The sequence below is a fragment of the Cnephaeus nilssonii genome (genome assembly GCF_951640355.1).
Source record: "Cnephaeus nilssonii genome assembly, chromosome: 17".
Classification (NCBI taxonomy): Eukaryota; Metazoa; Chordata; class Mammalia; order Chiroptera; family Vespertilionidae; genus Cnephaeus; species Cnephaeus nilssonii.
In genome coordinates, this window is record NC_137088.1 from 14963172 (window position 1) to 14977926 (window position 14755).

At 39.0% G+C, this 14755-nt stretch overlaps 1 protein-coding gene across 9 annotated transcripts in view; it reads right to left on the bottom strand.

The window, feature by feature from the left end:
* RBMS3 (RNA binding motif single stranded interacting protein 3) overlaps window positions 1–14755 on the bottom strand; it is a gene marked incomplete at its 3' end in the record, with an annotated part of 632486 nt that overhangs the window by 354523 nt on the left and 263208 nt on the right. For all 9 annotated transcript variants that reach the window (XM_079795310.1, XM_079795314.1, XM_079795312.1 and 6 more), the window contains exon 4: window positions 6021–6112. In XM_079795310.1, the coding sequence (XP_079651436.1) occupies window positions 6021–6112 (92 nt within the window). The remainder of the gene's footprint in view (window positions 1–6020; window positions 6113–14755) is intronic.

The window sequence follows — 14755 nt, forward strand, 5'->3', positions numbered from 1 at the left end:
TCCCCATCCTGCTTTGTCTTTGAACCACTTCTTACCACCTAATGTATCAATTTGTTTATTGTCTGCCTTCCATTAGTAGAATGCAATCATAAAACTTTGTTTGGTTCAATGCTGTATCTTAGGAATTTAGAATAATCTATTTTTAAATTTTCACCTGAGGACATGCTTAGAGAGAAGGGAGAGAGGGAGAAAGAGAGAGAAAGAGAAAGAGAGAGAGAGAGAGAGAGAGAGAGAGAGAGAGACCGACCCTCACAGTAGAACAATCTTGGTACACAGTAGGCTTTCAACATGAGAAAGTAGGAGAATAAAAAAAAAAAAATTCCGACCTAAGGCTATAGCTCTCATCTACCTGGGAATATTTTTGGGTGTAGATAAATAATAGTATATAGGCTTCTCTGATCTCTTTATCTTCTTGGAAAAGAAAAACACGTGAACATTACTCTTGATATATTAGAATCTGAAGACAACACTTATCCATCATTACATCATGTATTGATTGAGTCTCCCACCTGACCTCAGAAAGCAATCTTTCCTATCACCCACTGAAGTTGCCCTTGAAAAATGCCTCTCTCTTTCCTACATGAGAACCTTTGAGAAGCTTCCCTGTTTGGCTGGTTTACTAGTAGGCCCCACCCCTTTGTAGTGACCCATGAACACAAGATAGCCTGTTTACTCTCATATACCCAGGAATCGTAAAAGCAGAGACTGTAAATATTGCATTAGACCATAAGAGTCTGGCTGCCTGGCACATGGCTCTGCATTGCGAAAAGTAGCTTTGGTAGATAGACAACAAGCCACATCATGGGGCTAGTGGTTGAACTTTTAAAAAATATTTTTTCTAGAATAATCTGTGTATTAGGCCCTTCCTTCATTAATGAAATTTCTACTACTAGACTATAACTGTTAGGGTTATGCATTAACCACTGAGGTGATATATTTTGTAGTTAACAGAATTTATTATCATATATTCATTGATTTTTCACTTTATTTCTTACAATATCAAGTGGAAAAAAATCCACTCATTTTGATTTTTTTTCCACAAAGAGAACTACTATTATAGTCATTGATTTATAGGAGAGAATTCCTTTCTCTGGTCCCAATCTGGTTCTCTGCCCTAGTTGACATGTGTTTTTATATTATCCCTGATGTACTTGACATTCTCTCAAACGCGTGGTCTCTCTTTTATAATCACTAAACTTTGATACATTCTACATTTCCCATGGTGTGGTGAATCACCTTTGTTAATTAGAATGACAGTCTTAGTAGTAGACCTGATGAAACTTTCTATAAAGGCCCTGAAAAGAGGGCGACTCCTCTGTGGGCCTTTCCTCTAGAAAGAGACATTTTTTTTTCCTTCTCTTTGGAACTGACAGAAAGCAAATAATAAGGAGGCCTGCTAAGTTTGAGATAGCTCAAGGCTTTGCAGGTAATAATTGATAACTGTTCCATATATAGAATACTTCTAGAGCCTAGAAACTTACATTCAAGAAAACTAAGCTTCTAAAGCTGTACAGTCCTCCAGTGAGGCCTCAATGAGACAATGGGGGATAATGGTCAAGGGAATTCTATTCCTGCCCAACAGTATTTGATATGTATATCAAATAAGCAATCAGTGATTTCCACTTGTTTCCCATTCTCTCTGTTCCTAAATGGCAGTCTTCCTTTAGCTTCATGTATCCTGTTGTTTCTCTGATTCCCAAAATTATGTGAGTTCAGATAACCTGTCTTATAAACATAGTGGCTGCTAAATCATGAGGGCATCCATGTCTGGGCCTGATGGAAATGATGCCATCACTAGATGTGATTAGAGGATGAGGCTTTAAAGTAGGCTCCCCAAGGGAAGGAATGAGTGCATGCCACCTAGGATGTATAAATGGGAAGAAGGGATTTATTGATGTTTAATAGCCCAAAAGTTAGACTACTCTTACTTTTCTGTACTAGAGGCAAAGAAACTAAATTATTCATCATTACAGACTCTCTTGCAGCTAAGGAAAAACCATGACTCAGCTCTGGATGTTGATAGGTGAACACAAGCTCCTGAGTTAGAATTCTGGGAAAGCTTTTAAAATGACAGAATCAGCCAGAATGGTTCTTGAGCCTTGTGTCCTTTTCTTTCTTTTTATATTTTTATTCAATGGATTGGGGTGACATTGGTTAATAAAATTATATAGGTTTTAAGTACTGGCAAAACTGGAGATACAATAACTGGAGCTTTAGAAAGCAACATATGATATGTATGGATGAAAGCCACTAATAAAGAATAGCAAAGCAGTCTTGATTTTGATATTACCCCAAAGCATTTGCCCTGAACTGCTGATCTATGGCTGTCTTATTCATAAGTAAGATAAACGCTTACAAGGTTAGGCTATTGTTAGCTGGATTTCTTAGCTGGATTTCTTAGCTGTCTTCTTTTTAAGTGTACAGAGACATATTCTTTAGCCAATGACTTCTTCTAAATACCAATTTGTCAACAAATAGGAATTAAACAATAAATCATCCAGTAAGTGATAAATGATTAATAATGTATAACCATTAACATGGATGAACGTTTTCTGTAGACTTGGCAAGAATAGTAACAGCCAATATTCTCAACCTCGAGCTGTAGCAATCCAAGGAGAGAGATTAAATTTTAAAAATTCAGAAAAAGGAAGAAGTCAATTCAGTCTTGACTCTCTAACACCTAGTAAAGTGTCTGGCACTTAGCAGGCAAGAAAAATGTTTACTAATTGATACTACTTATTATAGTCCTCAAAAAACTGTTTTGTAATAACATAACACTTAAAGCATATATGATAGAATGTTCAGCAACAAATGTGAATTTAATGCATAACAACATTTACTGAATAACTAACATTTATTGAATTTTGGTATAATCTAAGTACTATGCTAAATTCTTTGTGTGTTTTTAAAAATTAATTCTCACAGCAGTCCCATAATGTAGGTATGATTATTAGAGACTTGCAGAGATATTTAAGTAACTTGGCCAAGGTCACAGAGCCAGGTGGTGTCTGAGCCTGTATTCATGGCCAAGTTTCCCTCCCTCCAAACCTATGCTCTTAACCACTATGTATTACTAAAATATTCTAAATCTGCTCTCCTAAAAGAAACATATCCTTTGATCCCTAAAAACCCTTTTTGGCAGAACAGCAAGGATACAGAAAATGTTAGTCCACGTTAATGGTTATACATTATTAATCAATTACCACTTACTGGCTGATTTATTATTTAATTCCTATTTGTTGACAAATTGGTTGAGTTTTTCATATGCACACACTGGAATAAGTTAGCTAAATAAAGCGATTCACTTGGAAGGTTGCATGTTCACTCTAGGTTGCTATTGGGAACCTAGATTATTTGCAGCATTTTTGCTTTAAAATCCAGGAGGTGTAGCATCACAGCCCGCATAGTAGGATATTGATAAGAACAAGGAGGCAGGAGGCAATTCACTGGACACTTAAATGGCAAAAAAATATAGTGCAGTTTCACACACCCTGCAGACTGCAGGTTTATATGATAATAAATAATAGCTTTCACCAGGACAAAGGAAAAAAAAAAAAAACGCCATGAAATCCAATAGCTCAGTGAGAAATCTGCTAATACAGGTGGTCAAGCTTGTTCCATTTCATTGTCAAAGGGAGGCTATTTATTTGCTTCTGGGTAGTTAAATTACAAAGTCATTTACTGCTGCAAGTTTTCCAGTAGGCAGATGTGGATCTAAAGCTCTGGGCTTTAGATCCAAAGTTTGTGAGAAAAGGGGGAATAAGAATTTATTCCACAGACAGCATAATTGGTAAGGTAGAAATCTTTCAGCAACTCTACAAGTAAAATAAAATAAAGTAAGTCTCTTTAAACATTCCAGTTGGAACCTCCTTACTGTGCACATTGGGCATGAGCTAAGAACCAAAATGCTAGCTATCCTAAATAATTTTCTTAGAGACTCCTTAAAATATTTTCTCTGATAATTTCCTGCTTAGCTGAGATGTCAGTGACGGAGATAGGTATGTCTCTGTGTGTGTGTGTGTGTGTGTGTGTGTGTGTGTGTGTGAGAGAGAGAGAGAGAGAGAGAGAGAGAGAGAGAGAGAGAGAGAGAATAGATGAATAGATAGAATACTCGTGTAGAAGAATGCTAAGAAAAAGAGGGGAAATACTCACAATGGCTCCTTGGTAGTTATAAAATTAATGGCAACTTTCTTTTTCTGTTGATCCAATAAGTACCACATATGTATTCTCAGAACATTTGAAATACTGGAGATTATGCATACTGTATTCATTATTTCTAAATTGTCACAAACTAGTAATTTCCAAAATTTGGTAGTTCATCAATAAAATTGATTAAATATACAATTTTTATAAGCATTTGTAAATTTTGTGTAAATAAGTATTTCCTTTAAGTCCCAATTTTGCATATACTCAACACCTACATTTTATCACTTGTTTCCTATGTGTAAGTCACTGCTTAAGTTGCCAAGTAACTTAATTTTTTTCCAAGTAAGTTTCAAACCAAGACATGTACATAATTTTCTTATTAATTGCAAATATTAACTTCATCAATCTTAGCTTGTGACCAAATTCAAAGCTTCCAGGCATAATCCAGATGAGGAATACATTACACAGCTGAAAGAATTCGAACTCTAATTTATACTGCCTTGAAAACAATTAATGAGTCATAAAGAGCAATGAGTCTATCAAAGTAATCTATATGTGAAGTGGCCCACAACAAAAGGTTAACAGATATTGATGGTATCAGTTTGCTAGAAGACAACCGAAGATGAAGAAAACCAAATATCCCAACTCTAGTTATCTGAACTTAAAAATGCAAAATGTTCTCAGTGAATGTTAGCCATCCTAACAAAATTCCTATGACTGAAAATTTGATGACTCTGTCATTATATCACTCAGCTGTTATGGCAATAATTAAGAGTATGTGTATACATAAATATGACATAAATGCATTTCAAGATCCGCTGGCTCTTTTACCTAACTTTTGAGAATTAGAGATAAACAAACTCAAACAGTAGTAATATCCAGAAAAAATACTTTACAACTTAAGTTGCATGTAAAACAAATACAAAATGACTATGATTTTGAAATAAATATATACCAAACATCTTTATGTCATAAATTTAAAAAAAAATTTAGTTGGAAATATAGATTTACAGACTTTGGAAAGAACATATAGAGAGTCCCATGTACTGCTCACCCTGTTTCCCCAATATTACATATTATGTAATAATAGTATAATATCAAAACCAAGAAATTGATAGTACAATATGTGTGTATAGTTTTGTGTCATTTTATCACACCTGTAGATTCTTATTACCATCATTGCGATCAGGATACAAAACTATTATATTTTGCTTTATTTATTTTTATTTTCTTGAATATAAAAATGCATTATAATTTCAGATAGGAAGTTCCAGACTATTTGTTCTACATACCAATAAATGAGTGTTGAAAATTATTAAAATTTAGGAAATTATCATCTAGGTAAACTCTAAAAAGGCCAACGTGAAATTCTAGCCAAACAGACCACAAACCCTTTGGTTAACTTCAGTTCCTTGCACAGATTAAACATCATCATCATTCAGCAATCAGCTCTCCCCAACATGAGACAGCAATTTTTTTCACACTGTTTATCAAAGACAACTAGCTGCGTACTGGACTACTCCAATACTATTTCCTGCTGAAAGTCCTGGACACACACAACACACACACACACACACACACACACACACACACACAACCCCCACCCCCAGTTTTCCAGGCAAACCAGAGCACTCCACAAGTGCCCTTAAGTCACCAGTGAGGTTACCATAACAAAAGAGCACACAAATAAACATACTCGAAAAAAACAAATAAACCAGCCAGATTCTTTTAAGCCAAACTTACTGTCGGGTTTCTTCTTTTCCCTAAGAAGTAAATATGATCCAAATTGTTGCAAGCTGCAATTCGGATGCAGCGGACAGCAAAGGAGAAATATATGATCACAGAGCCAACAACCTAAAACACCACAGTCTTACCTTGGCCATCTGTGCCTGCACCCCATTTGCCTTGAGAGACGCTACCGCTTTCTGGGCAGCTGCGGGACTGTCAAAATCCACAAAACCGTAACCTGTGGAGACACAAAACCCCCCGTTAGCACTCGCACGTAGCTGGCCCTCCACCACACCGAGGAAATGAGGGTTGGAGCTCTCACTTGCATAAAGGCGCTCCACCTATGGTCCTTCCCGCGTCTGGAAAAAATGACAATATCATTAAAAATAACGCGGTCGGCGCCCAGCAGCGGCGTCCGAAGTCTGTGTCCGCTGCCTGAACCCAGGAGCGTTTTTTATTTGGGGCCCCACGTGCTTCCCCTGGGCCCACGTGCTCCCGGGCGCTCCCTCTCTGATTGCGGGCATTGAGAACATCTTGACCTCCACTCACGTGCCTGTGGGGAAGCAAAAGTCAGCCAGGTGCTTCTGGTCTCGCTGGGCGGTTAATTTGCAACATAGCAGGGTCTACAGAGTCTAGAAGTCTGTGTAATCATTCTGGGGGTACCTATTTTCCATGAAGGGGTGGAATACTGGAGCTGTTGTAGAAGAAAAACTTCTGATTTAAATGAATTCTTAGCCCAGCCGGCATGGCTCAGTAGTTGAACGTCTACCTATGAAGCAGGAGGTCATGGTTCTATTCCAGTCAGGGCACATACCTGGGTTGTGGGCTCGATCCCCAGTGGGGGGCATGCAGGAGGCAGCCGATCAAGGATTCTTTCTCATCATTGATGTTTTTTTTTATCTCTCTCTCCTTCTCCCTTCCTCTCTGAAGTCAATAAAAGTATATTTAAAAAAATTAATAAAATAGTAAGTCTCGTGTTTTGAAGATTGCTTTGTAGCATGGGTTTACCTTCAGCAACCTGATTTAGACTAATTTGGTAAGGTAATAATACATTATTGAACCCTATTCTATTTTCCTGAATGGATTTGTTGCAAGAATGAGAAACACAAAATGTTGAAAAATATTCTTTTTAGAGTTTCTCTCTAAAGTTAATTTTCAAAACCTCAAAAAAGTTGGTGTTAATAGAAGTTATAAGAGAACTTGACTAAAAATATCTCCAGCAACTTTAACAGTACCTGGCACACAGTGGGCATTCAATCAATACATGTTGACTACATGAGTTAATAAATGTTGTTGATGAGATTTAGGGTTGGAATGTGGCTCCAGCTGATTCCAATGCCCATGCTAATCCATTACAGGACCTTCTCTCTCTCAATCACATCTTAAGTAAATTATTTTAACTCTAAAGTGATCTGTGATAAAAATAATGACATAGATATTCAAGCTCCTTATAAAAATAAGGAACTCGTTTTAAATGAAGTAAACACACCCATGCCACTTGCTTTGGAGTTATTGTGTCTGAAAAGGCCACAAGTGTCGCCTATATTGTTTACTGATTGTGTGCCTGTGTGTGTGTGTGTGTGTGGAGGGGAGGAGGTGGTGGAGGGGTGGATACAGAGTGAGGCCAGATAAATAGCCAATAAAACAGACTAAATGCAAAAGAGATTTTTGCATGCCCATAAAATAGCAGATATGAGTCCAGGACTTAGCCTAACAGTAATGTAAGCTGCCAAGAATATTTAAAAACAAAAATACTCAAGAATGAGTAGGAGGGCAGCTTTGTTTGGCACATCTAAAAACCCACCATATGTAACTTACGCCTCTTCTCATTTATTGGGCAGGGATCGGCTCTGTACTCTTTTCCTTGTCTCATTTAGGGGTTTGGAGGTGAGCTACAAAGGCAACCTTACTAACCATGCACTGTGACACCCCCCTCCAAACAAGCCAAGAAATGTGCAAGAGAATTCAATTACCAGGTTGTTTCTTTTAATTAACTTTTTAATTTTCTCCCCTCAAATCCCTCCTTCTTTTTTCCTCCCAGCGTGTTATCCTAAAATGAACTTGTTACCCAGCAGTCTACCATCCAATGCTTCTGAAAAGCTGGGCAGAGTAGCTGTGAAGTTTGTGTTTCTAATCCAAAAGAAAGCCTGCTCTATAAGTGCTAGCAATTCTTCTCTTCCCACGAAACTCAAACTATGTGAATAACATGAGTAGTACCACCCACTAAGTTGAGTAAAATAGGCGAAAAAGCCAGAATAAAAAGGGGGAAAGAACAAAATGCATCAAGCATTAGAGTTAGAAGGAGCAGAACATAAAACTAAAATGCAGATGTTTTCTCCTATGTACCAGAATATGGGCTTGGTGGTTGCCATGTTGGCAGCTGCTGAAACTCTAATGGCGTCATGGGCTATTGTCCTCGTGTCCCTTTGGGTGTAAACATGAAGGAACTGGGGCTAGGGAGGGGTGACACGAATCACAGGCTACCCAACTGGCAGCTCCAAGATTTGAAGCCAAGTCTGCATATGCCCTCCCAACTATACCATACAATGGACTGCTCCAGGCCCTCACTTTGCAAACTATTTCTAGTGGCCCCTGAGGTCCACCATGGAGAGAATGCAATTCTTGAACATCTCTTGGATTTTGAAGTCAGGGCATGGAATAAAGCAATTCCATGAAAGAGCTCAGTCCAGCTTGTTCAGTCAGTTAATGGAGTGGCTGAGTTCTCAATAGAACTGGCTATAAGTCAGGCACCCCCTTCTACCTCATGCTTCGGCCACGCTTCCTCATGCATTCCCATGCTCATTCTTTCACTCTATAATGAAACACCATGTCAGGCACTTTGCCAGGCATAGGGCATATAATATTCAATAATATAGTTCTGCCCACCCAGCATGGCTCAGTGGTTGAGTGTAGACCTAAGAACCAGGAGGCACAGTTCCATTCCCGATCAGGGCATATGCCTGGGTTGTGGGCTTGATCCCCAGTGGGGGGCGAGCAGGAGGCAGCCAATCAATGATTCTCTATCATCATTAATGTTTCTATCTCTCTCTTCCCCTCACCTTCCTCTCTGAAATCAATAAAATATATTTAAAAAAATAGTTCCAGTTCCCATCCTGATCAGCATATAGTTGAGTTGGGGGATGGACATAAATAAAATAACCTTATAAATTAATCTATAATGACAAAATGGCATGTCTCCCTTGAAAGAAAATGAGAGCATATAATATAGTATCTAATACTGATTGTTTATTATTGAAAGTCATATGAAGCAGCATTTCTTAAAGTGTCACTTTTACTGGCTTCTGCTATAGACTGAATGGTTGTGGAGAAAGTGGGCAGCAAGAATGGAATCAGCAAGGTGACAGAGAGGCACGTGGCAGCTGGCAATGAAGTGAATGAAATGAGATGGATGGTTTGAACTATACTTTTAATTAATAGGAGTTGGTAATGGATTGACTTGGTTGGGAGTAAGGGAGCTACAGAGGACACGGATTATTACTGCTCTTTCTTGGCATAAGCCACCGGGTGGCTAGAGATGTGATTTACTGAAATGGGGAGACTAGAGGAAGATCCAGCCACGGAGAGGAAAAAGTAAAGTATCAATGTGAGACATGTTGAGTCAGAAATGCCTCTGAAATATCTAAGTAAAAATGTCAAGTAGCAGTTGGGAGTTTTTTGGCTGTTGCACAAAAGAGGGGGTAAGATTGGATATGCAAATTAGGAGGTCAACACCATAAATATGTGTACAGAGATAGAAATAGATAAAAAATGCTTAATGTAAGCAAAAACGAAGGGTCCACCTTTGGAGTTGAACAACTTCAACATTTAGGTGTCAGCTGAGAAGACGAGCATGCAAAGGAGGTGGAAGGAGAATCAGAGAGGAAGAAGGAAATGAAGAGGTAATGCGATGTCTGAAAGTAAAGTTAAGAAAGTGTCCAAGGAGAGAGGGATGGGCTGTGCCAAATGCTACAGAGTATGAGGAATGTGAGAGCTTGGAAATGCTCAGCGTGTCCAGGAGCCTTGATGTCATTATTGTGATTTGCTTTAGGCAAGTGGTAGGGATTGAAGCCTATCTGAGTGGAAGAGTGAGAGAGAGATGAGGAGGCAAAAAAATGCTTACCAGCCTCATTGCCATGATCTTGGCTGGGATGCCTTAGCTGCAAACTACAATCGCATGGGGAGCTTAAAAAAATACCAATGCCCAGGACTCACCCACAAGAAAATTAAATCAATATTTTTGGAAATGTGGCCCAAATGTTTACACACATACAGAGAGAGAGACACACACTTGTGTGTGTGTGTGTGTGTGTGTGTGTGTGTGTGTGTGTGTCTATGTGTATAGGTATGTGTGTGTGTCTATTCCCTGCTGATTTTAATATGAAACCCGGGTAGAGAACTACTGAGTATTTATTCAAATTATTCAACAAATACCTTTTTTGTTGCACCTGTTAAGAGGTTGTTCTTGGTAATTTTGAATTAAAAAGATCAAGCAGATCCCTAGTTAGTTTGGCTCAGGGGATAGAGCATTGATTGGCCCGCGGACTGAAGGGTTCTGGGTTTGTTTCCAGTCAAGGGCATGTACCTCGGTTGCAGGCTGGATCCCAGCCCTGATCAGGGCATGTTTCAGAGACAACCAATCAATGTGTCTCTCTCACATCAATGTTTCTCTCTCTCTCTCTCTCTCTCTCTCTCTCTCTCTCTCTCTCTCTCTCGTTCAGCCCTGAACCCAGAAAAGCAGCCCCAGATTTCAGGACTGCTGGACTCTGTCCAGTGCAGCTTCTCTTCGCTGAGTTCCCCCCTCTCCTGCCACCCCCTAAATGTTACACAGGATAGGACAACATCATGATGCTGACATCCAGGGCGGAACTCCAATCCAAACAGAAGACATCTCTGTGAGGCACCCTCAGCTCACTCTGAATTGAGGAGGGGATGGGAGGACTTGGAGAAGAGAGTATTTCTGAAAGCCGCATGCCAGCAAGGAAAGAGAATGTCCCCTTCCTGTATAATGTGTCCTCTATGGAAGGCTCCACCCCAACAGGGGAGCTCAGGCCTGGTGAAAAAATGTTAAAGAATAAGGCACCAGAGGAAGGGTTGGGAGTCTGGGTGAAAAAGGTGAAGGGATTAAGCAAATAATAATAACAATAAACTCATAGACACAGACAACAGTATGGTGATTACCAGAGGGAGAGGGGGTAGAAGGAAGTAAAGGGGGGGTGGTAAATGGTGATGGGTGGAGACATGACTTGCCATGGTGAGCACATAATACAATGTACAGTGATGCTTTATAGAATCGTACACCTGAAACCTATATAATCTTATTGACCAATGCCACCCCAATAAATTCAATTAAAATAAATAAATAAGTAGGAAAAAAGAAAAATATAAAACTGGCAAATAACTTTGGGAATTGGAAGAGTGAACATTCTAAGAAGTATTTAGCAGCAAACAAGTAGAGTTTCTTATTCTTGTTCTTTACCATTAAAATATATTTCACCACAGTTTTAAAAAGAAGAAGCTACCAGGAGTGAAATACTTCATTGACTTTTGTGTTCTCCACACACACACTCTCATTAATTAAAATGCAAGTTCCGAGGTCAGAGTATCCCCGGCCACCCTGAGAAACACCCCGATTCTAGAAAGAAACACTCCATTCCTGAGTTTTCTGCGACTGCATCTGCCACATCACAATGAGAGGAAAACAAAATGGAATACGGAGCTGCCCCTGAAGAATCAGGAAGCATTCGCTGAGGAAAAAAAATCAACTTCAATTTGGTTTCAATTTGCTTTGCTTAATGACAAATAATCAAGTCGGGGAACAGGAGTCTCTGCAGCTACATCTGGTGAGGGCCAGGGTGGGGAGATTAGTTCAGCTCCAGCTCATCAGGCTTTATGGTGACTGCTAAACCCCGGACAACACACCCGTGACTGGTAACCAGCGCAAAGCCCAGCCCAAGTGGCAGGAAGCCCACCTGTCTCACCCCGCAATTGCATAATTAAGCTTGGCAGCAGGTTCGAATGAATTAAAAACGATGTCACTGTTTTCTCCACACACCCGTCCTTGTTTTGCTTCCTTGTTGGGGGGAGAAGGCCAGCAGTCCTCAATTAGTGGGAAGCAGAGCAGGAGAAAGAACCAGCTCCACGCTAATTAGGTCATTCGCCCAATGCATTCAATCCATTGGCAGATAGAATCAATGCTTTCCTGAAATGCTTTAAACTTTGGGTGTTAATTGAAAGTTTTGCTATTTGTAGTACATTACAAGCCTGAAGACTTTACAGAAAAAAAAAGAAACTATATATACCTATAGATATTTAAAAAATTATAACAGAATTTTACCAACAATGGTATTGCCCAGAGAGTTCTGGTTTTGTTTTTCGAGGATTTGTATGCAGCTTCTTCTCTGTGACCTTTGCCATTCAACAGGACCACTGCGTGACAATCCATTTGAATTTTGTGAAATGTTTTATATTTTATACCATCAGCTCCTTAGATTCTCTATTTAAACTGCTTACTTCCATACTAATGTTGGAATTGTTCTCTGTGGGTGGGGTTGGGGGGTGGTTGAGGAGAATGATAAAACCAGAACTCCAGCTGCAGTTGGTGGTGGCACCTTGGAGGCTGAGGGAGACTTGCTCTCCAAGTGTAACCGCACATTAAATTTCACGACATTTGCATTGCTCTTCCTCTTCCTCTTCAGAATGACTGTCGTAAAAGCCCACAGAAACACAGATGGCTTGATGTGACACCCAACTTCTTTCAAAGACAATCCAGCTGTGAGTCAAATGCAATTTTTAAATAGGATAAGCACACACTTTGTCTAGGAATTATATGTTCGACTGAAGTTCTACTCAAATGTAGCAGTTGGTGATGTTTAAGACTTGACCTTCCATAAATTCCCCCTCCTTCTATTTAGACTGTCCCATATTCGGTGACTGTTGTCCAGGCTCTGAGCAGGAAAACTGAATCACAAGCAGGTTGATGTGATCTGCAGAAAGGGACCAGTGCTTTGCATGCTTCGTAGAGGTGATGGAGTCTAGCTGCCTCCATGTTTTTCTGTCTCTGCTGGATTTCTCTTGCATCCCTAAGCTGTTGAGTTATTGCTGAATGCATTCTCTTATTATTGGATTTCCTAGTTCTCTGCCTTATGTGATCAAAGAAGGTAGCTGAAAGGCAGCATTGATAAATTCTTTGTTACTTTTATACTTATGAAAACAAACTAAGAAGAAAACTCAGTCATTTCTTTAGTATCTTCTTTTGCATCCACTTCCTGTGGGTGCTCATTATAATGAAGCAAGGGTACAACAGAGGAACCCATACAATAGCAACATGGCCTAACGTAGATGTGTGAAAAATAAAGGCAAAAGGCAAATCCTGCTAGAATGCCAAAGCCAGAGACAAGAGTGCTCGTTTTGAGGGGGGAAAAATTCCAAACCATGAAATCACCTGTGCTTTGAAACATCTTAGAAAACAAGATGCTTATGGTACAGAAAAGGACAGCCTATGTACATCTTACACAAATGGCTGCAGCCCTCAGACACTTAACAAATAAGAGGCCAATAAGATGGATAATAGTGTCCATCATACAATATCCATTATATTGCTTCAGTATATTCCCCAAATTTTGAGCTTAATTACTTAAATATTCTGATATTCTAGAGCCAGAAACATTAAAATGAGACATCTATTTTTTTGAATGGGATCCACCTGTTATGAGGGACACATTTGAACCATGGTGTGACTTTTCCATTATTATTATTATTCAATTTACTAAATATTTTCCATGTGCAAGGAAGATAGCATGCTAGACACTGCAAGGAAAACAAAGACACTCTACCATGGCTCTTCCTGGCAGCAAGTTTAGAGTCTAGTAGGGTAGATAAAGACATTTAAATACAGTGGAGGTTAAGTTAGGTGAGTATATGCAAAGTAGCATGTTTTCATTCAGTTTAGTATGCATGGCTTTGTGTTATAGTTTTGCTCATCAGGGCTGAATACCTGAGTCAGGTCCCCTTTCAATGAGTGACATGATGGCAAAATTATCCACATTCTAAATTTATGTATGTATGCATTATTCTGTCTTTCTGTTTGTCAGTTTCTGTGCACAGTAGAAATGAATTAAGCTAAATACAAGGTATAGAGAGGAATGAAAGGCAAATAAATTGTGCTAGTATTCTAAGATGGCAAATATTCCTTCCAGGTGGATGCAAACTCAGGATATTTTGTGTGCAAATGACAAAAGTAAAGACGAAAAAAAAGAAATTAGGTCCTAAATGGCATTACCCAGCAGAATAAAACAATTACAAAGACAGACAAATTTAGGGAGTAAAATGCTTGGTAGTATGCCACTTGAAAATGGGACACTTTCTCATTTCATTTATGTTGCACACAAAGTCTTATTAAACCAAACACAAATCCCAAAACTCACTTCCCTGCTCACCCCGTTCAACTGACTTTTAAACCAGAGAATTTGCTTCTTTATACTGAATAATGTCAAAATTAGAATCAAGATCATTATTTATTGGCTTAAAGAGATCACTATGCTTTATTGAAATTAAAGAAACTCACTGACTTGACAAGGTCTTCTAGATCAACCATTATTTTACTATAATGCAGAGATTAAGGGAGCAGTCTGCTTGATTATAAATGGGCAGATTAACCTCTGTGAGTCATCTTGCAAACTTCCCTTTGCTAAAAGGCAGTGTTCAAAAATACAAATAAAAAGTATGTTTTGTGTGAATCATTGGTCTATGGGTCTCTGCCATCAAAAAGAGCAGAAGGTACAAGTATGTAATGCAGTGTGGTTGCAGAAGCAAGCCAGGATATTGATAAAACAATTCCATTGAGTTTGTAATCACGATAGAAGCAAGCTGTAACAGAATGCTC